Consider the following 26,178-nt stretch of genomic DNA (forward strand, 5'->3'; position numbering starts at 1 on the left):
TCATCTAACATTTTAACTGACAAAAAGGATCCTTTTAATAGGAGCTCTGCTTCTGACTACATAACACTTATTTAGAAAGTGGAAGGTTTACACTCTCAAACCACTAGATGCTCAAACATGGCGGATTTTCTCCAGCTTAATCTCAAAACCACACTGCATCAGGCTAGTGTTTGAAGTGTCATGCCATTTATTCTACTGTTGAGATATTATCCCCCCATTTGTAAAAAAAAAATAAAATAATACCCAGGTGGCACTGTTTCCCTTTGAAAACAGCTGAGATAGTTCTCTAATGCTCTAATGATTAAATTTCATCTCTTCAGCTATTATAAATTTAAATCATACGTGCACCTTTTATATGCTTCAATCAAATTTAGTTTTTTTATTATTTAATATTTGTAAATGCACTGCAATACTTACATTTTGCATTGAAATAAGTGATGCTACTTTGTGAATTAATGAGATTACTTGAATTTCATGGCGTTAGCATTTTGCTCTGACATACAGACTGTTCACTTGATATGTTGATATGTAGAGAAGAGTAATGTTTTACTGAAAAGTGGCTTTATTAGTTCTTTCTTACAACATGTCGCTGTAGCATCTTACTGTACATACAACAGTCACCCACAAATAATAAATAGTATTTAAGGTCATGTATATTTAATAGTTACAGTACCGGTAGTACAAATGGATGTGGTCATTGTAAAAACAAAAAAAGAAAAAAAATACTTTGCTTCTAAATTTCTTAAATTTATTTTACAATGTCTGATTTATGCATCCACAATTTTTATTTTGTTTTTGATTCTCAAATGCAGAGAATCAACTTCACATGTAATTGAAAAAACAAAGAAGCTGTAAAAAAAAAAAAGAAAAATAGAAGAAAAAAAAGACAATGAAATGTTTAAATTTTTTGCATTAATCTACACAATTTCTGGGCACCTTGGTATTTGTTTTTTATTCCTTTTACAATACATACATGGCTCCTTAAATTAGGCTTTTTTGCCTCTGTCGCCTATTTCCATATTTTACACTGTAAGCTTGTTTGTTGAGGTAATACCTGTGATTTACATTATTGGGCCATGATACATGCACATTCACTTCAGAGACAGTCGCTGTTGTTGTTTTTAGAGTTACACCAAGGTAATTGGGGGCATGGAAACAACATGTACAAAGTTTTTATACACAAAAGGACTCATCATTCATTTTCCAGTTGTTTGTAGGTCAAGTCTTGTTATATGATACTGTAGTAAATGGAGCAATGCAGTTGATCTCTTGGACTCTTCTGTGCCTCTGTCCAATTCATTTCTGGATGTCATCTTGATGTTCTTGTCTCTCAGTTGCTCTGGTATTCATGTCACTCCTGGGATGTTCTTCGATTCCTCTCAGTATATCACCTGTTTGATGTTACTCTTCCCATCTTGTGATACATGTATTTAAATAAAGAGGACATGTTTTGTGATCACTCTCCTTTCCTTCCTTCCCTCACTTATCACCCTTCCTCCTTGGATGGCATCAGGTTGCAGGAAGTCATGTTTAATGGTTTTTGGGGTTGGAGGATTTTTCAGCGACCGATGCTCCCTGGCAGGCTGTTGTGTCACAGATTCCAGGAGGTCCCTGGTGCCCAGTCCGACCCGCTCTGCCTGACTCTCCAGGCTCACCTGGGTCTCCTGGAGATCCATCACGCCCATCTTTGACGACTCCAGGTACTCCTGGAAGACCTGTGGACAACGTACCGTGTAGAGCGAATGAGCAGAAGGCAAAGTGAAGCGGGTCTTTCAACAGGTTTGTAACATGCTACCATTTGAACAGTATAAAATATCTCCTACAGTCTTGCATTATATTATACTATGTTCTGGTACAATTTTGTTTGATGTAAATGACAATAATGCAAATTGTATCACAACAGACTTTTCTCACGTAGTCACAGCAAAGGTGTAACTAATAATATGTTCCATTTGTGCCAGTAAACCCTTTCAAGTGTGTGTGAGGCATGGAACTGGCAGACCTAAATGGAGTGCAGCCATTATTGGAAAGGTTTGACAAGTCAAAATGTCTGCCATGAGTAAGGTCTATGTGTAGATTATAGGTACTTTAAATCTGGTAGTGTTCAACGTTCTAGCAAAAAATGAAGAGTACTCTTTAAGGCCACGTACCTTGGTATCCTTGGTCTCCGGTTGGCCCATCGAGAGCTTTGCCAATTGATCCCTTATCACCATGTTCACCAATATCACCTGTTGTGAAGACAGAAATATTTCATCAGCGGTGAAAAGTAACTTTACTAAAGTACTGTACCTTCACTTTCTACTACTACTACTTTCATCTTATGCTACTTCATGCTTCCTCCATGCTACATTTCAGTGCATTTATTTGACATAAAATGTCAGATTAAGATTTTACATTAAAATAAATATGATAAATGTACAGAATACAGTGCACTGTTAAACCAGTGGTGTCCAAAATTCCCAAACAGTTCCACCAAAGGGTGAGTCACTCTCTCAATGTTTTTGTCAAAATAAATGATCCAGGCCCAAACAGTTGGAATCATCCAAACGTCGACAGAAAATAAGATAAATTTATATAGTACAACTTTTATTTTCCAACTCCAGTAATCATCTCAGAACCCCTCTGATTTATCTTGAGTGCCATGCACCTTTGTTAAGAACCACTGGACTAAACTACCTGACTGTATGTAAACCTTTTAAACTAACACTGCTGTATCAGTATTAATATAATAATGCCATGATATGTCTGTCTCAGGGAACATTTCTCTGGAGCACGAGTTCTTGCTGATTATACCTCTGCACATTTGAGTAAGGTTTTGAATGCTGGGCTTTTACTGACAAGATAGTACTTTTACTTGGGATGAGGATCTTCTTTCACTATTGATTTTGATGATTAGATCACATCATTGTACAACTAATAATCAAATCATTTTTGTGCTCCTTTCAATAGATCAAAAGCCAGTACTGATTCCACTTCTCATACCTCTGGGACCTGGGTCTCCAAGTTCTCCTGGGAGGCCTCTGTACCCTGGTGGTCCACGGACACCTGGATGCCCAATAGCGCCAGCAACTCCCGTCTTTCCTGGTGTCCCTGAAGGGCCGGGGCGGCCCACCATTCCAGGGGACAGGGGCCTTCGAAGGTTAGCCGCCAGCTGTGCAATCTGGTCTGCGTGGTAGAAAACACCCAGAAGGTCAATCATCCAGCTCACCTTTTATTCATCACTACAGAAATAGATTGATTAAGATGTCTCACCATCAATCATTGAGCCACACAGCTCTCTGATGTGCTGCTCGCTCGTTAGTTTACCCTGAAACACAAGTGATTAAATTTTTTTTTAAAGCGTAGGCTCATTCAGGCAGTTCATTAGAAAACATTAATATGCGTTGATCAATCACAAGCTTTTTTACAGATCAATTACAAAACAAAACACTCACGGGTACGCCTGTCTTTCCTGAAATTCCAGGCAGACCCTGCTCCCCTTGGAAGCCCATAATTCCTTGTTTTCCTGGAGGCCCTCTCGCCCCAAGCTCTCCTTGTGGACCCGTCACGCCCTTAGGTCCAAGTTCACCCCGCTTTCCTTCCTATAATCAACAAGAACTATCTGTTAAACAACTCATTACAGTTTGCAAAAATGTAGAAATCAATTTTCTTCCAAACTGGAGCTAAAAAAAACCCATAAGCCTCTGATTTGATCGTTTAATAAACACGAGCCAAGGAGCAGACTGGGTCTGTTGAGACAACGCGGGGGCGTCTTCATACGGCGTTGTGATGCTTGACAATTACTCCGACGAGCAAACAGTAAATGAGACTGAGAGAGTGAGGCTCATGAGTGCTGTGTCTCTAATTACATAAATTTTGCTGCAGCTTAATGTTTCCACTCTCTCCCTTGTGGCAGCATTGGCGACCAGGCCAATAAAACCAAAGCAGCAATACCTAACTCTAATTAATCCTATTAAACCTGGAATGTGGAGCAGAATCATGTGCAATGACAAGTGGGTAACAGCTTGCAGCTAGGCTCCATTTTTAAAGTTTAGTGAGGGAGTTGACACAGAGGGAGTTTGGAACAAACTTGTGCTGCTAATTACACCCACACACAACATCTGATCTATATTTTGTGTTTATGTAAGAACATCTACTGTGTCTAGAAAACTGATTTGAAGGGAGCGGATCTATTTAGAGTTACGAAACACTGCAGAAGTGTCAGAGGACACACAAGTAACAAAACGTAAATGAAAACATTGACTTAGCTCACCTCTCCTTTTTGGCCAACTGGGCCAAACGGACCCTGTAAAACAAAGACATGTTTAGTTTAACAGAATGTTCCACAGCTTAAACTTAAACTTTATTGGTAAAGCACCTTTCCTATAGGTTACTGCAATCCAAAAATCAGAAGAAGCGATACAAGTGATATAATAAGATACATAAAAGACAATTAAAAAAAAATAGACAAGAGGCAAAAACATTTTAAACACAAATACATTTAGAAAATGTTAGTAACACAAGCCAGACCAAACAGCTTTATCTTACACTTTAAATTTAAAGATATCGACAATATCTCAACACGTACAATTATTAAATTTTTTTATTGAAAGAGTGAGACCAATGTAAAGATGTGGAATGTATTCTCTTCTTCTGGTTCTATGCAGCAGTCGAGCAGCAGAGTTCTGAATCAATTGTTAAACCAATAACTGCTGACAAAGTAATGAGTCCCAAGGTCACTAATACTTCATGTTTGGATTCTGATTAATGTGAAATTTATACTTACAGGTTCTCCGTTCTCTCCTGGTAGGCCATCACTTCCTGCCACACCCTAAAGAGACAACAGATGATCTGAATTATTTGATTCAATCTCATAACTTTAGTTGAATTTATCTTTATTTTCTCTTTGTTTGAACAAGTTCTAAGAAAAGCCTATAATCTCTTGGGATGATAAAAGATTTTTTAGCATCATGATTGAGAAAAAAAGCTGGATGAGGGCATTCAGTGGAGGTCACACTGTATTTAAACTTGACAAGCTTGAACTTTAACTCAAATATTTACCATGTCTCCTTTGGCTCCAAGAGCTCCAACTGGGCCCTATAGGTTTGAAAGGGAGAGAGAGAGAGAGAGAGAGAGAGAGATAAATGAGACCATGTAGAGATATTTGTGGAAGGCCGGCTGTGGCAGAACGATGGGGGATGAAGGGAAGTGAGGTGGGCTGATTGAGGAGAACCAGGAGCGGTATAAAGAGCGGCTTTGTTCTGTCCCCAGATTCTGAACAGGAGGCCTTTTTGTGTCTGAGCTCTCTGCTGGCTGCAGTTTGAGTTTATGCCACCAAGGCTGAGGTGGGACGACACGACCTGCGTATTGACATTCAGTACTGGATAGTTGCATGTGTCCGTCTGTGTGCAGACATGCTGGTGTGCAGAGACATTTGTTAAAGTTTCATGTTTATGCATTTATAGGAGTGATGATTTATTTTTTATTTTTAGCTTTGGCGGCTTTTACCTGGTTTTGTTGTTGTTTTTTTACATACTGAAGTAGAGATGGAACGATTAATCAATTAATTGATTAAATAGACAGATGTTTTCAGTAACTTTTTAAATGGGAAAATGCCACAATTCTTCTCAAATCTGAATATCTTTCTGGTATTCTTAGTCTTACTCTAGAGAGTAAAGGCTTTACTATTTTCTAACATAATATAGGCCACATGACTAATCGATTCATTGAGTAAATAACTAGCAGATTAATCAACATCACCCCTATACAGTATCATGGATTATATTCGATGACGTGAAGCCCTGGGGCTAATTTTTATATCGTCACCCACGTCAAACTCACCCTTTCGCCAAACTCTCCACGGATTCCGGTTGGACCTGGAAGACCTGGATCCCCCAAGGCTCCGTTCACTCCCTGCAGTCAATTATACACACACAACCAGTGAGTAAACAGAAAAGTAAAAAAAAAAATGATAGTGGTTTTGTGATGTCATGCAACTGACCTGGAAGCCTTTCACTCCCTGAGGTCCAGGGATGCCCGTCGGCCCAATGCCTCCCTGTTGGAAAACAGACATTATCATTTAATCCTTCTAGGAAGTTCGTACAATAGTAAAACAAACTGGAAGTTAATTGAAATTCAGAGATGCAGAACTAAAAGAAAATGGGCACGATGGTTTGTATAAAGTATGAGTCATTATGCAGTGCAGTGTGTGAGAGAAGTGTGTTCCTTTCTATGCTGTTTTATCTGTTTATTTTCCCCCTCTCAGGGTCTGATGTGAAAAACAAAGACCCCTCTGTTTATGAATTCCTCCTTTATGAATACCTGCTCTCATCACTGGCCCTTCACTGCTACCTCCACCTTAGCAAGCAACCGAATCAGCTGCAGTAGGAATATCATTAACTTGGAGGGGCAGTATCTTATTATTCAGCTATTCTAGTTTCATCTCATGCTGTATGCTGATATGTATGTGCTTTACATTTCAGTCTTAATGCATTCGAATACCAACATCAGTTGTTAGAACTGTGCACTTTAAAGTGCTGGGAAACTGAGTAAATTGGTTGAATTTAACAGATCATTTGTGCAGAAGAAAGTCTAATGATTAGGCTTCTAAATGGGGCAAAGATTATTTTTAAATGACCTGTAATAGATGCTTTTGAAGCTTTCCTATCTACGTAAGCAGTGCCTTAGTTTATAGTGGAAGCATTCACTTACAGCCACTCCTCTGGGTCCGGCTATCCCCCTCTCTCCTGGGATACCGATATCACCCTGAGGGAGGAGACGAAAGATGGAAAGTCAGTAAAGTTTAGAGTCCAGACTCACCATCGTGAGGTTAAGTAATATGACAGAAAAGCTGTGACCCCCACACCCAACCCAAAAAAGCCCATCAGATACATACAGGAATACCTGGCTCTCCAGAGGGTCCTGTCTCCCCATCCTTCCCTGGATCACCCTGATTTAAAAGAAGATAAAAGTTGTCCTCCACAGTCCTAATATCTTTAAGGTTAATCTCTATTTTTATAATTTGTTGTAATACTCACAACTCCTCCTTTAGACCCCTTCAGACCAGCCTTTCCTTGCAGACCCTGGAACACAAAAGATGAATGGTGTTACAATCAAACTGCCACTTAGACCGGAGAATCAAGGTAACGAAGGATTTAAATAACATCCTTTATTATCAATTAGACACCCAAGTCTATTTCAAACTACTCACAGGAAGTCCGTTTGGTCCTTTCTCTCCGACTACCCCGTGGCGTCCAGCATCACCCTGTCAACACAGACAACACTGTCACCTTGACATCAGCTTTACTCACACAATCACATTATGTGCAATCACAACACATTTAAGCCCAAAACATGCAGAAAGAAAAGATAAAACTTACCTTCTCGCCATCTAATCCTGGTGTACCGTCTTTGCCATCTCTGCCAGGAATACCCTGTGGAAGACATCACACATGATCCTTGTGGTTCTGAGAGGTGATGTATATTAAAAATGTATCATTTATAATCAGATATGCACTTACTGGGTCCCCTTTGGGTCCAGATCCTCCAGGACCTCCTTTGGGGCCAATTTTACCCTATTGAAAAACACATTAGGGGGTCATTTATTCTTCTTATATAGACTTGTGAAACTAATGACGACTATTTTACGAAGTATTTTACTCACAATCTCTCCTTTGGGTCCTCTGAATCCCTGAGGTCCTTTTTCTCCCGCGTCACCCTGGAGACATCAGATGAAACACACACAGCTATTCATTGATGGGACCAGCCGTCTATTCAGGATGTAAACTACTACCAGACACTGTTATTTGTTTTTATTTCAGGTGCGTTACAAAAAAAGGAAAGACTCACTGTCTTTCCAATGATGCCAGCAATGCCAGGTTTGCCTCTGTAACCAGGCAGGCCCTACAGACAAAGGAAGGTCAAAGGAAACCAACTGTGAGTACACAAATGCAAATGTCTGCACTGTGAGTAATAAAAAAGCTGAACATGAAGTGGTCATGGTCTGAACGTTGCTTACTCTGTCTCCTACAGATCCCATTATGCCTTGTAATCCTCTGAGACCACGTGGGCCCTGAAACACAGCATCAACAATCACTCGATGTTTCTAAAAAATGTCCTGGATAAGCTGTGATAAATATGCCAACGGACAAAACTCCAGGTAGATAACAACTGAAAATAACAGAAGTCGTGAGTCATCTTTGTGTAACTCACCTGCAGACCCACAGTCCCGGGAATACCTGGTGGGCCGGGTGGACCAGGGTCACCCTAGAGACAGAACAGGACACCAAATTACAGAAAGTAATAAAACCATATATATTTAGCAGATACCAGGTTTATTCTGTTCCATTACACTCACCTTCTCTCCATTTTTTCCAACCTCTCCCTTGTCTCCTTTATGTCCCGTGTGACCCTACAGGAGCAGAAATACAGACATGAGGAGATGTATTGTGGGTGACATCATTCGGCACATTCTCACGGATATATATCAAGAAGCATATAATTCATAACAAACAAGGACCATGACGGACACTATATTTACCTTGAATCCCGGCATCCCAGAAGGACCGGAGGGACCAGATGGGCAGATAGCAGGACACTGCAGAGGACAGAGACCACACAATGAGGACTCTATGATCTGTGTATCCAGGGGACGTATCAGTTTACCGTAATTATGCTGCTCTCACAGGTGATTGAAAACTTACCAGAAGGTCACCGTTAAGATCCTGAAGAGTACCAGGAAGACCCTGACAGAGGAGGAAACGATAACACACATTAATTGATCCTTGTGAATCCACAGACATTCAACAAGAGATCCACTGGATGGACCAGCAGCACCGGTTATCGAGGCACATCATGAGATCTGCACTTACTGGTGGTCCGTCTGGGCCAGAAGGTCCGGGAAGTCCTGCTTGACCCTCAGGACCCTGAGAAACAGGTAAATAGCAGCAACATTAGTAGCATGTTCAGCAGTTTAATATAAAATAGGTGATGAGGGTTTTTTTCCCTGATTGTAACAATTCAGCTAAGTGAAGTCATCTGGTCACAGTTATTACAATCAGCTGTGATTGTAGAGTAACACTTGAAGGATCCGTGTTTTGGTTGACCTTTACTGTGCAGAAACATGTACGGGAAGAGTTGGACACTCGACGTCTGTTTTGAAGGGGGAAAGTTTCTTTGTGCTCACCTTAAATCAGAGTTTAAGACAATCCTACGAGCAGGATTCAGTGACATCGCAGCCAGTTTGTAAGCCGGTCACGGTCCAACATACAACTTAAACGTTGCAGGTGTGAACTTGAAACCTCCAGGACAGACTTTTCAGTGAATTAGGAGACGCTTGTTGAGACTGTGTAATGTAAAAGACTTTTGAATCTAAAAATATGTGCATATTGCATTTCAGTATGAGCTTTGGATAATCCAAATAAAGTGTGACCCAACAGGCCAGTCCACATACTGATGTGTACTTCCTCTCCAGTGGTTTCCCTTATCCTCCTGCTCCTGCTATGTTATTTAGAAATGCAATAACAGCTTGATTTCCATCAGTATCAGATGAACAGCTTCTACTGCAGAGGCTTGTGTATGAATTTCGCTCCCATTTCCTTTATCAACATATCAAATTAAGTTCGGTGTGGCAATCTGGGTATCGAATCAAACGTGACATAAAATAGATAACAAGAATGATTTGACCATCTCGTTGAATCAGAGGACGGGAAGTCTAATTGCAGAGATCAGACAGATACTCACCGCTGGACCTTGTGGTCCGACTCCGCCTGGCAACCCGTTGGTTCCGGGTAGTCCCTGGAAACAAAAGACACTCAGAGTGTGTGCAAGACAGCAGAGTACATGTGTGCTATAACATTATGTAATATGTACATGCATACTCTCTCAGGATGGTAAACAAAGCTACAGGGATATGTGTGAAATGATACAAATACATGACAGTCTCCATCTTACTGAACATTAGAGAGAAATAAGAAGAGGGTGCTGTGTACTCACTGCTGCTCCTGGTCTCCCTCTGCCCTACGGAAGACACAGGAAGGCAAATTAAGTCACAAAACACCAAGGGGATGATTCGATTTTCTCACAACATCAATAACCACCATGTGACGTATTACTGCGCTAAATCCGCTTTGAAGGTTTCTGCCAGGTTGTTGCTGTGAGGAGGATATATACTTCTACAGTCCAGTTATATCAGAGCAAACTACAATCTGAGTTTTCCTGAGACGATGTGTGACACTGAAGCAGAATGTAAGAACTTGATTCTCTTAGCATGAAATGAGTTAATGCAGAGTAACTGCCTTCTGTATATAAATAAAGTCGGTGTAAAAATGGTTGCAAATCCGAGGACTGGAGGAAGGACTGCTGTGTGCCTTTGTGATATTTCTGAGGTGTTTCATGGTATGTGGGGGTACTTACAGGAGATCCAGGTGGCCCAGCAGGTCCAGGGTCACCCTGTAGAGAGCAAGACAGAATGCCACAATCAACCATACAGACATGATGAAGCCGAAAAGAAACCGTGGCCCACACCCAATGTCCCCCTTAAAGACTTAAACTCTGAACCTTCAAGACTTCACTGACGTCACCTGTATAAATGGTTGAGTGTGAGAGGCTGCAAAGGCTTGAAATGGCATAAATGGGAACGGGACTTCACTCAATGGTTTTTATTAAAGGATTTTTTTTTACGGCTGATTTTAACGTCTTCAATGCTCTTGCCTTACGAGATGAGAAGTAATGGTAAAATGATTTACTCGCATTTGTCGAAATTCAAAGAAGTGGTTGATGAATAAACCAGGTGTGTAAGTTAATAGAGCCTATGCCTGCATTCCTCGGATTTCATGGGATTTTATGTACAATCTTAAATCCTTAAAGTTAATGTTTCTTTGTAAATGGAATGAACACCCATGTGCCATCTGCTTTGTTTACCTTTTCTTAAATTTACACCTCTGGGTTTCCCCCTGTCCTCAACGCTATGAATTATGGATGATTTCCTCAGGCAAAGTCTGCAGAAATGAAGACTTCTGGAAAGTCCAAACTTCTCTGAGAGAACCCTCAAACACTCAATTTGACTCGAGTCCTGCTGACCTCATGTGGATGCCTCATCCCTCCAATAGTTTAAGTGTGTTTATGATATTTAAGTTTGCTTTGGCTTAAAGGCATTTATAGCAGCTTTAGTTGTTTAGAATTTATTTCTTTGCTGTACTGATTATATTTCAGTTGTGGGAAAGTTCATTCTTCATTCATAGGTTTGTATAGTAATTGTTTTCTGAAGTTAAATTTGTTGGAGTTTAGAATTATTATTATGTGTACATTAATTCCCTTAATAATAAACCAGTTGAACTATCCCACAATAATAGATTGGAATGGATTGTATGCCTTCACTCATCTGTCCTAACAGATTAGCCACTGTGTTTGTAACAATCCTGGAACCAGACTGTCCTGAGCTGATTTCAGTTTTCCTTCAGACTATATATTCCTTAATACTGCTCAAACATGTGTTGAAGTAATAGAATTTTTTATTACATTTAGATTTGTATTTATTTATTATAACCGGGATTTGGGTTAATTAAAAAAAAAAGGTAAAAGCCTTTGTTTTGTTCTGCATGGTCTGAGCCTACTAATGGGGAGATATGGTAGTTATTGTAGTGGTGGTGACTATGAGGCTTTGTGTATGGATATCTGTGTGGTACCTGCACAATTGCTAGTCACAGTCAAGCTCGACACAATGAGGATATAATGTTTGTTTATCTTATGTTCTTTTAAGACTTTAAAATGGGTTAATTTTTCTTATTGTAAGGCAATCAGTGTTGGAGACACTGCTACTAAATATGTTCCTTAGGAAATCAATTAATAAAAATAATAATCAATTGATGAAATTAAAAACGGAATATGATTTGTCTTTATTTGGAAAGGACATTTCTGCTGTCGGTTATGAGAAAGTGGAAGACCACAAATATGTTGCAAGTTATTATTAAAGTTATTAAGATGAGAAAATGATCTTGGTTCATTATTGTGATCAATTGAAATGATTAATATGACTCTGCTTGCATATGTAGTTTAGTAGCTGTGGAAGTCGCGTGCATGTCATGATGTCAATGATCAAATTCTGTTTCCCTGTAGACCCCCCCACCCCAGGATCATTTCTCCTCCTCCTTTAACTCTTTGTTCACCTCCCTCACAGCTGTATTTGTGTTGTCTGAGAGGTGAAAGGGCAGAAAAACAAGCGTAACACAGTGATGCTACTTATTCACTGCATTCCTCAGCGTGCAAACAAGACAACAAAGTATCCTGGCACACAAACCCACCAATGTGAGGTAGCTGGAAAGCTCCTCTAAATAAACTACTAAGCAGATGTGCCTGTAAATATAGATTAATCTGTATTGTAAAGTCAAAACAACCGCTCGTCATCACTGTCAGCTGACTCCTGCTGCACACCAGCTTATGCTCCGTCTCAAACTCCACCAGTTTGACCCTGTTTGTCTTTGCACGACTCTTCAGCACTATGAACCAGCCATGTAGTGCAGTAATCTCAGTAATTAGGGACACTGGTTGATGCAGCCGTCCTCATTAGTGTTGGCTAATTAGCTGAATTGCTGGAGGGGTTTATCTGTCTTCACTGTGAATTTGCAGCTTTACAGCAAACGTCCTTCAATCTTCTTTCATATGTTTATATTTAATGTGTCTTCATGCAGCAGTGCAGCTGTACGTGTTGTAATTCTGTCTCTTCCTGTGTCTCTCAGAGGATATATACACCGTTTCCCTCTGCATCGCGGCAACAGATCATCAGCCCCTACAGTCTCTCAGGTTGGTGGGAAACAGTGCGCATTCCAGGCCGGATTAGGGAAGCAGCAAAAAAAAAAAAAAATTAAATCCGATTCTGATCCCTCATTAAAAGTGCTCCCACCAAGAGGGTGAGCCCGCTAGACAAATCCTAGCTGACAGATGAAACAATGGCCTCGTCCCTGTCAGACCCCCCTCTAAAGAGCTTCAGCACCCAAACAAACATGAAGTGTTTCTGCATACACTTGTGTCTGACTAGTGGCTGACTTCAACTGGGTGATTAACAGGGGAGCAAGTTTGAAGTAGATAAGGTCAAAGAATTCAATTGGGTGCTTCTTTATGCGTATCCTCAGTATCCAGCAAAGATCAAAAGACTAAGACACACTTACTGCGTCCCCTGGGGGTCCATCCTTCCCAGCAGGACCATCAGGACCCGTCAAACCCTGAAGAGAAAGCACATGACATCGTTGGCTCATGCTCTGCTGGTATTTTAAACGTCAGTAAATTTCACTTTCATAACACAAGCTACACTCTGTTTAAGCATTGATCTTTGACATTCCTTGACAAAGACAAGTGTGTGTAAGATTTGTCACTGTGTTCGTTGGACACTTACGTCCACCCCTGGAAGTCCTGGCAGGCCTGGTTTTCCCCCGATGCCTGATATTCCTGCTTTCCCCTTGGTACCCTACACGGATAAAGATTCATGAAGTAGTGCACAATAAATCAGTTATCTATGCAACAGAATGATTCTAACACAAACAGGGAGGGTATTCAGATTTCACTTTTGGCTGAAGTAAACATTTTTGGGAAGGGTTATTGCTGCTCTTTAGTCAAATCAAGTTTTATTTATATTGCACCTTACAAAAAAATCAAACATAATTTAAAATGCTTTGATGATTGACGAGACGAAAATGGAGAGGAGATTAAAGACTAATGCAGACCAAATGAAGTTAAGACAAAAATGTAATATTAAAATAAAATACATCACTGAATAAAGTTGATCATGGTAAAAGAGTGGGGAAAAAATCTAAATGAGGGTTCAAAGAAAACATGGATAATATTGGGGAGGGAGTTTCTTTTTTTTTTTTTACAATGTAAAAAGTTAATCAGTGGTCCTATAATTTTCATACAGTCTAAATAAAACTGACTTGACTTGTTGGAAAACTTACTATTTTCCCCGGAAGTCCAGCAGGTCCAGGTTTGCCCTGTTAATGAGAAAGAATAAAATAAAATTAATAAACCTGATAAAACATGCATTTTATGTATTTGGTCTACACTGCCACACAGGCCCAAATACTTCCAGAGTACTTAGTATTCAACTTCAATAACGTGTAATACCAACAAAAAGAAAATGAAATAACTGAAGCATTGAGTGTCTGATCTGCTTCAGTATATAGGATATACTGTTTGGCCTTTGCAGTGACTGGGGGAAGAACAAACAGCACTAAAACCGACCGAGTCCTCGATGCTGACTGGTCACATGATAAAAGCTCCGGTTTGGTTTGTACAGGGGGGCTGGAGGTGCGAGGTGAAACTCTAGATGGTCTCTCACAGGGTTGGGGAATGTATCAATGGGCCCTCTGTGAGCTTTAACTTTACTGGAGTCACTAGAATTATTACAACCAAAGAATTCTTGACATGGATATACAACATTTACAAAGTATTTTTTTCAAATAACAGAAACATTTGAAAAAAATCTGACATAAATATAAAGGATATAAAAGTTAATTACTTTGTTACCAAAGTTTTTCTTTTCACCTGGCTTCCCTGTAATCCAATTTCCTCTTATAACTTAACATAACATAATTTCCTCCATACCAGCAAAACCCCTGAAACAGTTAGTTTAGCAAGTAAGTCTGGCTGCATCAATTTCAGTGGCCTGTTCTTGCATTGTCAATATTTACAATGATGGAAATCCAAACATATCAGGCTGAAATTTCAAGATTTAATATGACCAAGTAAAGAAGTCTAGCTTGTCACAGTATGAATATAATCTAAGCCTGATTGAAGGTTTAATTGGAAATGTAAAGTAGCTGGACAGTTTTCAGTATATTTGTTTCACCTACAGAGCTCCATTTATTAGACAGACACTTAAACCCTGCCTCCCTGTCATCCACCATTATGATTCCATACTTGGAGGAGGGGCTTTGGGAGGAGTCAATGTGATAAAAACCAACATCTACAAACATATAAGATACATTTAGGCACAAAGAAAGTACTTTCTACCACAGACAATTGGGTGTGAATATCATTTTGAAGTACAACAAAAAAGATGAGAACCTGCGAGCTGTCACTGAACCAAATCACTTAAAAAATAATAATTTTAATATAATATAAAATATTGTAATTTTTGGTAATCTGGATCTGTAATGTAACATCCCATTTTTCTTAAAAGATGTAGAAAGTAATTGGTTAATTACTCACAGAAAGAATCCCAATTCAAATGAGATGCTAACATTTTTTTCTTCAACTTTAGTTGATTAAATATGCAAAAAGGGAGGAAAAAAACATTCATTTTAAAGTAGTGTGATGGTTATGACAGTAGAAAAGAAGCTGTTGGAGTCTGGTCAACTCACATCAGTGCCATCCCTTCCCAGTGGCCCTCCAGGTCCTGGGGGCCCAGGAGATCCTCTGGGGCCCGGCCTCTGCAACACAACATTTAACATAATCAGGCATCTGTCCCTGCATTACGCATCCTCTGTTCCTTCACCACCACTACTCTACTCTCCTACATGAGGGTTGTGGTTTGACACGAATTTAATAAAGTAAAGAATGATGACAAATGTTATATATTTTTTATATGAAAACCTTTGTTCAAGTTTTAAATTCAACTCCATGAAAATCAGGCGTGCGTAAAGACGCTTTAAATCCCCCTTTACGCACACAGGGAAGCAGGATTAGATAATAAGAACGCAAAATTCACTAGTTAATTCTCAGTCCATCTAAACAAAATAAACACATTTAGCTGAGGACTTTCCAAAATATGCTCCTGCTCATTGGAGCCTGAGTGAACAGAGGTGGCATTGTGCGCCGTGGAGCTGATCTCCAATCCGTGCATTCCACAGGTTCAGGGGAAAACAACCCCGACTTCACCAAATGGTGCGAAAGGCACAGCCACCTGCACACACTTAGACTGGTATGGGAGTCAATATATTCCTACAGGAGCAGAGAGACTCAATACTGGTCCACGTTCAGCCAATAAGGGAAGAATTAAGAGTACTTAAGTGTAAAACATCAGAGAAAGCTTCATGTTTTAAAGGTGGAGAGCATGCAGGTCAGAGAGCGACTGTCACAACACAATTTATAGACTTTAGTATCAATATACTTTTAGCAATATCTAAGTTAATTAACATTGAACGGTCCCAGCATAACAGAAGCGCACCAGCATTCAGATCAGACGCAGGCGGAGGTTGGTGACACTTACCTGGGCAGAGGATGATGTCAAAAGCTGGCACAGTAAGAGCACCCAAAGCGCAGAGAACACGGCCATGGCTCACAAACCCGAGTCTATTCGGAACAAGGTCAAATCCCCGGATCCCGGTCCTCTCTCACTCCCCCCCGAGCGTCCGTAACGCAGCCTTTACCTTTACTGCGCGGTGCAAAGCTCCTGAATGGCTTTCTCTTTTGGATCCAGATAAACCCGAGCCTCCAGCCGAAGGGGCTGAACTCAATGTGGCGCACTGTACACAGGGGGGTGAGGGGGGGGTGAGGAGGAGGAGGGAGGGAGGGAGGGAGGGAGGGAGGCCATGTCATTTCGGACACCAAGAAAGGGGGATGAGCTTAAAGACGTTTAGAAATACCAGGGGGTTCCTGCTTTTTACCAATTAGAAAGAGACCTAAAATACAGTTTTTAATACAGTCATTTCTGCAGAGTTCTGAAAAGTTAGTTTATGGTTTTGTCATTGTGCAGAATTAATATGAATTAAAGGGTGCTCTAGTCTAATAAATGTATTCGGCCACACATTTTTATAAGGTTTGGCACATTAACAAAAGGATGGACAGAACTGAAGCAGCTCAGGCCAAGACAAGACATCCTATGCTGAATTTGTCAAGCTCTGAAAATACTGGACTCCACATTTCCCAAAATGCAACTCAGCAACAAGTCTTCATTTCTGTAGGCCAACCAGGAAGTTAGCATCGTTCCACCACTTTTTATGATTTTTGAAACCTTAATGAAATCGAAGATTGTGAAGAAGCTAACTTTAGGTTGTAAACAAACCACACGTTGCATGACTTCATCACCGTCACCATTAATGCTGCAATGGATCGGTCTTTCAAGTCGGAATTCCAATTCAGAAATGTTTTTACTCAAGTTTTTGTTTTCACCCTAGTTTATATGAGAGTGCTGGTACTTTATACAGTTTCTCTTTGGTAATGATGCTGTGGTAATTGATGTAGGACCTCTGTAGATGCTTATGAAGCTCAGACACTTAGACACATAGAAATATTTGTTAAATGCTTCCATGTTTTCCGAGCAGATGCACTTGGATGCATTTGGATTGGAAGTCTGGAAAACCAACTTTTTTTTGTAGTCTTCTTTAGCCACTTATTAGAAACCACCTTTTCTTAAAGCTTCAAAAGTGATGAGTGGGCTTTTCACTGACATCATTTATATCCTATGATGATAAACAGTCCAAATCCCAAAGATAGTCAGTTTACTATCACGTAACGATTAAAGAGCAGCAAGTTGATCAAGTGAATGTTTTGTATTCATGTGCTTGAAAAACAATTACTGCATTGTCAAAATAGTTGATTATTTTTAGGAACACTACTCCAGACAATCATCATACTATTGGGCACAAACGCAAATATCTGGAGCATAAATATCAACATAAAGGAGGCATAGTTTACATTATTAAATCATAAGTCCATATGGAGATTTAAAAAAGTGTAAATCCATTTCCCCTCTTATAAAGGACAAACATAATCTGAGCTCTCCTCTCAACCTAACTCTAAAATAAGTCCATTCCAAACAATGGGTCGATCTATACACAGAGGCTGGAACAAACAACGCAACAGAGAAGGAGCTCGAACTGCAGAAAGTATTTTTTACTGTCCTTACTCACCCTGGACTCCTCACTGATCCCAAGGCCTGAATAAATCGGCTTACGTCAATATGTCTAAATGCAACATCTTTCTTCTTCCCTCTGTTGTGAGTCATGTATCTTCTCTGAAGCTAGGTCTGTTTGCTGGGGTAAAAATATATATTTCTGACTATACGCTGCTGCAGAGGGATTTTTATTAATAGTCTCAGCAATAGGAGCATAAACTGACATCTACTCCAGCGTTGTACTGAGAATTTCTATTTACTAAACTATAACTTGACTCAGACTTTACACAGATTAATTTCATAAAAACTTCAAAAAATAGTTTAACTTTATTCTGCTTTGTCAACAGCCAGTTTTGGGAAAAAAAAAAAAAATCATATATGAACAATTCTGCTCTTTTGTAAAGTAATTACCATTTCATTATATAAATATCATAAATTTAATAATTAATAGTGAAATTTAAGTGCAAATATAAAAAGATGCATTAACATACTCACCCTGGCTTGTACATTTTTTTTCATGGACTTCACTTATGTCAAATTAACATACAGTGGACTTTAAATCATAGCCAAAGCTTTATCAGTTCTGCCGAGAAGACATACATTTTGTACAATCAACCAGTCTTTATCACATTTTTTTTTTGGCAAGGCTTTCCGTTGTTAAAAAGTCTACTTCCCAAATCTTCATGAGAACATACAGATTGTGCAACATTATTGAAATATAACTTAAGTGACATTCAGTCTTAAATCTATTTGAACGGCGGGGTCCAGCAGAAACACAAACCAGTACAGATTAGTTTTACTCACACAAAATCAGCCCAAAGAGGAAAGAAAAAAAAGCTCTTCCAATTAATTATTTATCAGTGCAAAACAATTATTCAATTGTGAAAGTATTAAGGTGTTAAAAACTGCTGAACCAGCATTTAATTGATATACATTAATAATAGCGCTTGTAGAGATATTAAATATCATTACTACTTCAAAATAAAAGTCTGGTAATATTCTGTTTTTCTTTTAGTCAACTAAATCAATTAATTTATGACACTGACGAGTATGTGTCTGTGTCTCGTATATCAATCACTGGCTAGCATGCCCCTTCATCACAATAATATAATGATAAATAAATGATAACACAGACACTGTAGTTCATTTTCAGTCAATCCCACATGCTAAATACTCACAAAACCCCGGCTGAAAAAAAAGAGTCCCCAACAAAAACACTTCCTTTTTGTCAACATTTGACAAAAACTAGTTACCTGCTGTGAAATGATTAAGCCTTCAAAAACAACAACTATGTGATCAATATTTGAGGATTCATGTCTTCAATAAGAATCAGTGGGCTTTAAGCTGAGAGTAACAGACAGAATAAGAAGCCAGAAAGCATTGAGAGAACTGTTGGTTTTAAGGAGACTAGACGGCTAGCACAAGCAAGCTAATAATGCTAATATGTTTGTCGAGCCTCCTGTTGGTTTTGACCTTTTCATGGGACTTGTTGACAATAAAAAAAAAAAATAGAATATCACCAGACTTCTCCTTTAATCTTGTCCGATGGCCATGTGGAAACTGACTTACATCCTGTCCCACATTTAGCGAATCAATGAATTCATACTCGTTTAAAGTGAAAATAATTGATATCTAAACAACAAATATAGTAGAAATAAGGCCCAGGAAGTCTTTTTAAGTTATACTCTGTCCCTATAATACATTTAATTTAAGCTCAAATTAATTTATTTTCATTCTGTCATCCAGTTTAATCTAAACTCTTCACATTTCGTTCTGAGCTTGAGGGCTTTGACTCCATAGCAACCGCCTCCGACTCCTTCCCATTTGTCTGTTCGGCATCTTTGTCGGTGCTCGTCGCTGACCCATTCGTTGCGGACACATTGGCCTGTGACGTTTCCTCCTCTTCCTTTTTTTCTGGCACTTGATTAAAATCAGTCCTTGGGATTTTTTCCTCTCTTCCAGAAGAAAGAGAGGGCGAATGTTTTGATGTCTTAGGGGGGGTCTGCACCGAGGGGCTCGTCTGACCAGCGGCTTTATTAGCCCCAGCCTTCTCCTCCGTCTGCCCGCTGGCGGAGTCTCCAGCAGAGCCGTTGCTTTGCTGCTCCTTGGTGTCTTCTCTCTTTTTCTTCGGGGGTTTTTCAGTGTCTATGTCTGTAATATCTGTTTGCATAACGTTGTCTGGTTCCTGGGCTGTTTCCTTGGAGACGTCGGTGGATGTGTCCTCGCTGTCCGCACACGGCTCGTTTTTTGCCGTCACAGAGTCGGGACTGGCGGACTGATCCATTTCATCAACATCGTCTGTGGAGTCATTTCCATTCCCCAAAATTTCATTAGATTCAGCCTCTGCGTTTCCATTTCCGACAGTCTCTGCTTCTGGTTTTGTCTCGGGGGATTCCTCAGACAGTTTGTTTTTGTCTTTACTTGCCGTTTTATCAGTTCCTTTCTGAGCCTTTGTTACATTATCCAGTCCGTCTTCTTTCTGTTGCACAACTGCCTCTCCATCTTTGCTTTTACTCCGGGAATACGCGTCCTCCTTTCCATCTCCATTCCCAACAGCATCAGATCTTTTCTCCGCCTTCCTGATTTGTTTCTGAATCTTTCTGGGACACCACACAAACTTGTCCTTTGGCTCGAAATGAAGGTAGGCAAAGCGCACGAGCTCCTGGCGCTTCTGCTTGTCCAGGACGGCAAACAGGAAGTAGTCGAGCACGCTGCGTTTGACACTGCTGAGGGTCTTCTTGACCAGAGTCTCTTCCAGAAAGAAGCGCACCAGAGGGGCCTGGTAGTGCTCAAAGCCCAGCTCCCCGAGGCTCTTCAGGATGCGAGTGATGCGCAGGTTGTTGTGCATATTCCTGCGAGAGATGGAGCAGTTAAAGCTGAGATAGCAAACAGACATTTACATACAGACGTTGCTTATATGAGATATTTTTTTTATTTACCGCTCCAGGTTTCCAAATCGCTCCTTCCAGTTATCTGCTCGCTTCACTTCGCCCGTCTCTTTGTTGACCAAACGCATCCCATAGAAGCCCAACATGAGTTCATAGGACTCGACTAGTCTCTTCTTAGCGTCCTCGTTCTTCTTGAAGGCCTGGTGAGCATTAACAGCGGAGGTTAAAATATGAACAAATTAATTGTAGGACAACTTATGTGATCACAAGTAACATGGGTCAATAATTTGAATTTTGGTAAAGTTAAGGGTAAAAAAAAGTGGAAAATATGGGTTTTGTCTTATGAAAAGAGCTGAATGTTTTGGAACAGGTTTCCGAAATATTAAAATAAGGTTGATAAATAGTGGTGTTTGCTTGATAACCAATCTGGCAGTTTCCTAAGACTAATGATGTTAGTAGAAATAATTTACATAATATAATGCAATATTTCTAGTAAATAATTTCACCAGATATGCAGCTTTCAACCTCTATTTTTTTGGAGCATTTTGCCTTAGTTTTGAGAATCCTCTGAAGCCTTTCTAACATAATGCATCTCTAGCCACAGCATTTAAAATACACATTCAACTCACTGGATGACATTTGATTCACCAGATACGACTTTGTGGCATTAACGTAAATGGTCGAGTTAATTTGTTGGTTTATGTTGTGCACTTACGTCAATTTCTTTCTTGGTGAGTTCTGAAGCCATGTAATTAACCCCCGGCTCCCGCAGTGGAAACAACCTTACAATAGCAGATGAGAGAAAAATCAGAAAATCAATTAACATCTAATGAAACGATCCTCTCATTCAGTGAAGATGACGTCAGCCGTCCTGACAACTGTTCATAACCCAAACATAAAATATTCTCTTAGTGCTGCATCAAACACCACGCACGACTCTGAAGCCTTATGATTTTTCAAAATATATCCTCCTAATAAACAGTAAAGGATCAGAAAGCAAAGCTATCTGAAACCATAACATCCATCTGGGTGCAACTGGAATTGAGTGAACTAAATCAAAGTTCCTCTTTTCTTAAAACGGTTTTAAAAAGCAATGGTTGAGACGGGAAGAGAGATCATTCATTAATTGATCAAACCAGATGCAAATGCATGAAAAGGAATGTTTTTACTATGATCTTTTCATTTGGATGAGGGCTTGAGCGGGAACTTTACCAAAGCAAGCGTGCTATTCTGTCACAAAACATTATTTGAAAGCAGGTAGTGTGCTCCACAAAGCTTTTAATGTAACACCAGTCTCTACCTGTAACAGGCAATGGTGCAGCCGACAATAGATTAATATCAGATTTTGGAAGAGACATTTAGCTATTTACAGTTTTAAAAATAAAATAAAATGGCACACTCCTTGCTTAAAGTTACTAGAAGGAACTTTCATTTTGCTGTGATTATGGCGGCTCCTGTGGATGAAAGTGGTAGTGTTTAGTAAACCTCTCATTTCACTATAGCAGGGTCTGACAGTCTGCTAGGCGCAGTCCTGGTCCTGGTTCTCCCGTGCCTCACTTCCCTCCAGCTGGCCAAGCAATACAGCCTGGGCCACAAACACCATGGGGTCAGTGTTGGCTCAAAGCACGAACAAGCGAAACAGCGAGGCAATGCTCTGCTCCTGGGCAGAGGAGGAGACGCTGCAGGCGGATGCTGAGATCTCCTCCTCCCACTGGAGCCTCTGACTGCAGGTTGAAGGCAGGCAGGGAAAACCAGATCTGGGTCATCGATGGCTGGCTGGTTGTTGCCGGAGACGCGTCAAAAAGAAATACATTTCCAAGCCTCCAGCTGATGGTTTCGTTTGTTTATGTAGGTCATATAGAGGCATTGGTTTCAGATTGAGACCGTTTCATAACCAGTTAAAAGCTCCTCACAGTAACTTTGAGAGTGTGTTGCATGCTTCCGAACGCAAGGTCACCAGATTAAGATGACATTGGCTTTACAACCTCAGACTGAACACAGACAAAACACTCACACCAAGGCGTAAACAATACATACCACTGAATGTACGAGTGAACTCTCTCCAGCCGTTTGTAGTCATTTTTCCACTCCTTAAGAAAAGATTCAATGTAGACATCTGCATCCAAACAATAAAGAAAACATCATGTCACTGTGCGAACTTTCCCGAACATTGAAAATGTCTTATAAGAATATTTAAACGTGTTACCATCAGGAGCGGAGGGAAATTTATTGAGATAAAACTGCAAGTTGTTCATTTTGTCTTCTGAGCACTCGTCATCTGTAAGATTCTGTCAAAACAAAAACATAAATAAATATATATTATTTGACCTCTTTCAGTTATGCTGTGCAGGATGTACAGTACCAGTCAAAAGTTTGGACTCAATGGTTTTTCTTTATTCTTTTCTACATTGTAGATTAATATTGAAGACATCCAAACTATGAAGGAACACATATGAAATTATGTGGTAAACAAACAAATGCTCAACAAACCAGAATATGTTTTATATTTTAGATTCTCCAAAGTAGTTGAATGAGAAGGTGTGTCCAAGCTTTTGCCTCGTTCTGTATATGGTCAGACCGCTCTGCTGTTACTTACTGGATATCCTCTCCTGTAGTTCTGCATGTCCTTTGCTGCCCTCATGTTTCTGGGAGTATGATGCCACTATAAATAAAATTGAAAGTGAAATCAACCTACTGAAATATCTCAACGTTGCATAATCTGAAATGTACATATAAAGATCATTCAGAATGCATGCATCCCAATTTAAAAAAAAACAACATGAAAAGTATTGTTATCATTACAAAAAAAATAAATCCCACATGTTCTGCATTAGAAAGCTGGCATGACACTATACAGTATTACAGGTTGACACATAAAGGCCAACCCACTCCTCACTCCCACAAAACAGGCTGAACACTTCAATAAATGCATTATTTTAGTTATAAATCACAAAGCATGCACAGCAATCAATGCAAACAGCCCAACATGCATACATAAACATACTGCATGCGACTTATCACCCCCTCAAAGTGAGCTGACGTCAGAGGCATGCTAGGCTAGTTAGCTCCCCTGCAGCACAGAGGGCTTTTTTTTTTTTTTTTTGCAGACATGGCAGCATGCAGAAACGTCTGCTGCAAAAAGCAACCAGTGTGAAGCCCATATATCTCCCACACAATCACGTGATTTAGGTGCATTGTGTTGATGCAAATGCACGCACGGTTAAAGTCCAGCCGGATTTGTTTTTGTCTTGACATGCCCGCCGGGGTTGGCTCTCTCCGGCCGGGTCGTCTCCATCACTCTCCGTGTCCCAGGTCGAGTCGTAATCACAAACACAGTCGTCGTCCATGATTTTAAACACGCTATTCTATTGCTCAATACACCTAACTTGAGTTTGCACGAGAAAGAAAAACAAAAATGAAGTCACAGGTTACGCATGTTCATGTTTTAGAGGAGGACGGCCCTGACCATCCGTCTGCACAGCCTACCATCGTCAGACAGCGGCTGCAGTGCAGATGCTGCCTTCAGGTACCGGAGCTGGGAGTCGAAATTTCCGCTTTTTCCACATACTTTGGCACAAAATTGCGTTTGCGGCTACCTTAAATGGAAATGAATCACGCTGTTAAACATTGCTTTTGTCTGTTTAAGAGAACAATGCATCCTAGGACAGTTGTTTTGAGTCGCTGCAACATTGGATCAGCGTGTAGCTACAGATTAGGATACAATACATATTATATTAATGCGAATGGCGTTTATTAACACTTAAGGACACTATTTATTCTTTGTTTTAGCGTACACGCCCTGTCATTGCAGTCGGTGTCATTTATTGCTTAGATAGATTGTTAGTTTGCGTTTTAATACAAATATATTTTGATTTTCCGACAGCACTTGAAGGCATCACACTTGCTCTATTGGTTGGTCGATGGCGATAAAAAAAAACAACAACTCCAAACCAGAGCCGTATATAAAGAGAGTCGCGTCGACTCCACACAGGTAGATCCAGGAAGTACTTGGCGGGGTAATTTGAATGTGATTTTTTTGGGGTAGAAAAAACGTGCAAACCTTTCTAATATACAGTCCATAATACACACAGAGAGACAGAACTGCCATTTTTGGTGAGGTTGCAGGTAGAAAACAACAACATACCACTCTGTTCACTCCCCTATCTTTCCAAGCATGTTGCAGAACTACGGTGGCCCTTAGGTGAGGATTGATACCTTTAGGATTTTATTTCTACAAGGAGCTTCTCTTATCAATGCTTGGTTCTTTTCATGCCAACATTATTGCTTTTAAAACATATGTAGTATTTAAAAGGATTAGGAGTTGTTTATATTTTAGATATAACTTAATATTGTTTCTAGAGCAGCAACAGCAAAGTCACTACATATGGAGTAATTCATACCCAACTGGAAATAAATCTATAAAATGTCAATAAAATAAATTTATAAGTTTATAAATGATGATAATCAACCAAAGAATGTCAGAAATCCAGCAACTCTGATGTTGAATAATTATAATTGTGGGGTAATTTATAAGTGCACGTGCCCATTCTCGATATTCAGAATCAATCTTCGAGTGACAAGTAAGTTTAAACACATTCAACGATTTTAAGTTAATGAAAATAATGATGTAGATGATGTCAAATCAAATCCCAGTGAAAACACTGCACAAAACCTGTGCATTACTAGTACAAATTTAGAAAACAGCAAAATAAAAATAAAAAAATAAACTAAACTGGGATTTTTACATCTGCTCTTATCTCATAGGGGAAACTGGCCATCTCTTTTTTTGTCATCTAAAATTCTTAGTATCTGGTTAATATCAGTTTAACACAAACATTCACATTCAAAATCAATAACTTTGCTGTCAGACAAATGTTGAATTATAAAAAATACAATAAATGCTTCTGAGATGTAATGGAGTAGAAGTATAAACTAAGCACTGGAGTAAATGTACTGAGTTACATTCCACAACTGCAGAAGGACCATGTGACCTTGTGTCATAACATATAAAACAGCATTTATATGTCAAACATCTGGAAACACTCCACCCCTCTCTCTCTGATGGGCACTTACAGTCCAATCACAGTCCAATTTATCTGTTAATCCAGTCTGAGTTCTGTGTAAAGTATTTTTTATGTTGAATACACTTCCTGTAAGTCGCTTTGGATAAAAGCGTCTGCTAAATGACTGTAATGTAATGTAATGTAATGTAATGTAATGTCCAGTGTTTCGTTATCACAAGTTGGATCAGTTTTCATACTTTAAGGACCAGCAGCAGAAAGGATTCTGGGGTGTTAACATGTAATTTGACTGTGGTGTCCATCTTCTGACAGTAATTGGACAAACGCCTTTATACAAGGGAGTATTTCACCATTAAAAATATATAAATAGAACCGTGTATTATCACAGGGGGATTCAATTTTGAATGGTCGCTGGTGTGGGTTTCTATTTTTGGTCTTTTCGTTACTGTGGAAACCGGCCGGCTCT

The 26,178-nt window shown here is 39.7% G+C and overlaps 2 protein-coding genes across 3 annotated transcripts; both read right to left on the bottom strand.

The window, feature by feature from the left end:
- Nucleotides 1–528: 528 nt before the first annotated feature.
- On the bottom strand, nt 529–16,243 carry col9a3 (collagen, type IX, alpha 3). The gene is made up of 32 exons (XM_054609369.1): nt 16,178–16,243; nt 15,330–15,398; nt 13,923–13,958; nt 13,367–13,438; nt 13,143–13,196; nt 10,393–10,428; nt 9,973–9,996; nt 9,721–9,774; nt 8,850–8,903; nt 8,682–8,723; nt 8,519–8,575; nt 8,336–8,389; nt 8,191–8,244; nt 7,997–8,050; nt 7,828–7,881; nt 7,643–7,696; nt 7,500–7,553; nt 7,359–7,412; nt 7,190–7,243; nt 7,017–7,061; nt 6,875–6,928; nt 6,691–6,744; nt 5,981–6,034; nt 5,821–5,892; nt 5,041–5,076; nt 4,766–4,810; nt 4,253–4,285; nt 3,435–3,581; nt 3,253–3,307; nt 2,983–3,165; nt 2,151–2,228; nt 529–1,715 (listed from the first exon to the last, which is right to left on the bottom strand). The coding sequence occupies exons 1-32, from the start codon at nt 16,241–16,243 to the stop codon at nt 1,531–1,533; spliced, it is 2,037 nt and encodes a 678-aa protein (XP_054465344.1). The 3' UTR covers nt 529–1,530.
- Nucleotides 16,244–18,143: 1,900 nt separating this feature from the next.
- Nucleotides 18,144–24,193, bottom strand: ogfr (opioid growth factor receptor). 2 transcript variants are annotated; one of them, XM_054609370.1, is made up of 7 exons: nt 23,910–24,193; nt 23,288–23,353; nt 22,898–22,979; nt 22,729–22,807; nt 21,407–21,473; nt 20,743–20,891; nt 18,144–20,655 (listed from the first exon to the last, which is right to left on the bottom strand). In XM_054609370.1, the coding sequence occupies exons 1-7, from the start codon at nt 24,036–24,038 to the stop codon at nt 19,551–19,553; spliced, it is 1,677 nt and encodes a 558-aa protein (XP_054465345.1). In that variant the 5' UTR covers nt 24,039–24,193; the 3' UTR covers nt 18,144–19,550. The 2 variants fall into 2 exon arrangements, with proteins under 2 accessions (XP_054465345.1, XP_054465346.1); XM_054609371.1 differs by lacking the exon at nt 23,288–23,353.
- Between the last annotated feature and the right edge of the window lie 1,985 nt (nt 24,194–26,178).

The sequence above is a fragment of the Anoplopoma fimbria genome, chromosome 12 (assembly GCF_027596085.1).
Source record: "Anoplopoma fimbria isolate UVic2021 breed Golden Eagle Sablefish chromosome 12, Afim_UVic_2022, whole genome shotgun sequence".
NCBI lineage: Eukaryota > Metazoa > Chordata > Actinopteri > Perciformes > Anoplopomatidae > Anoplopoma > Anoplopoma fimbria.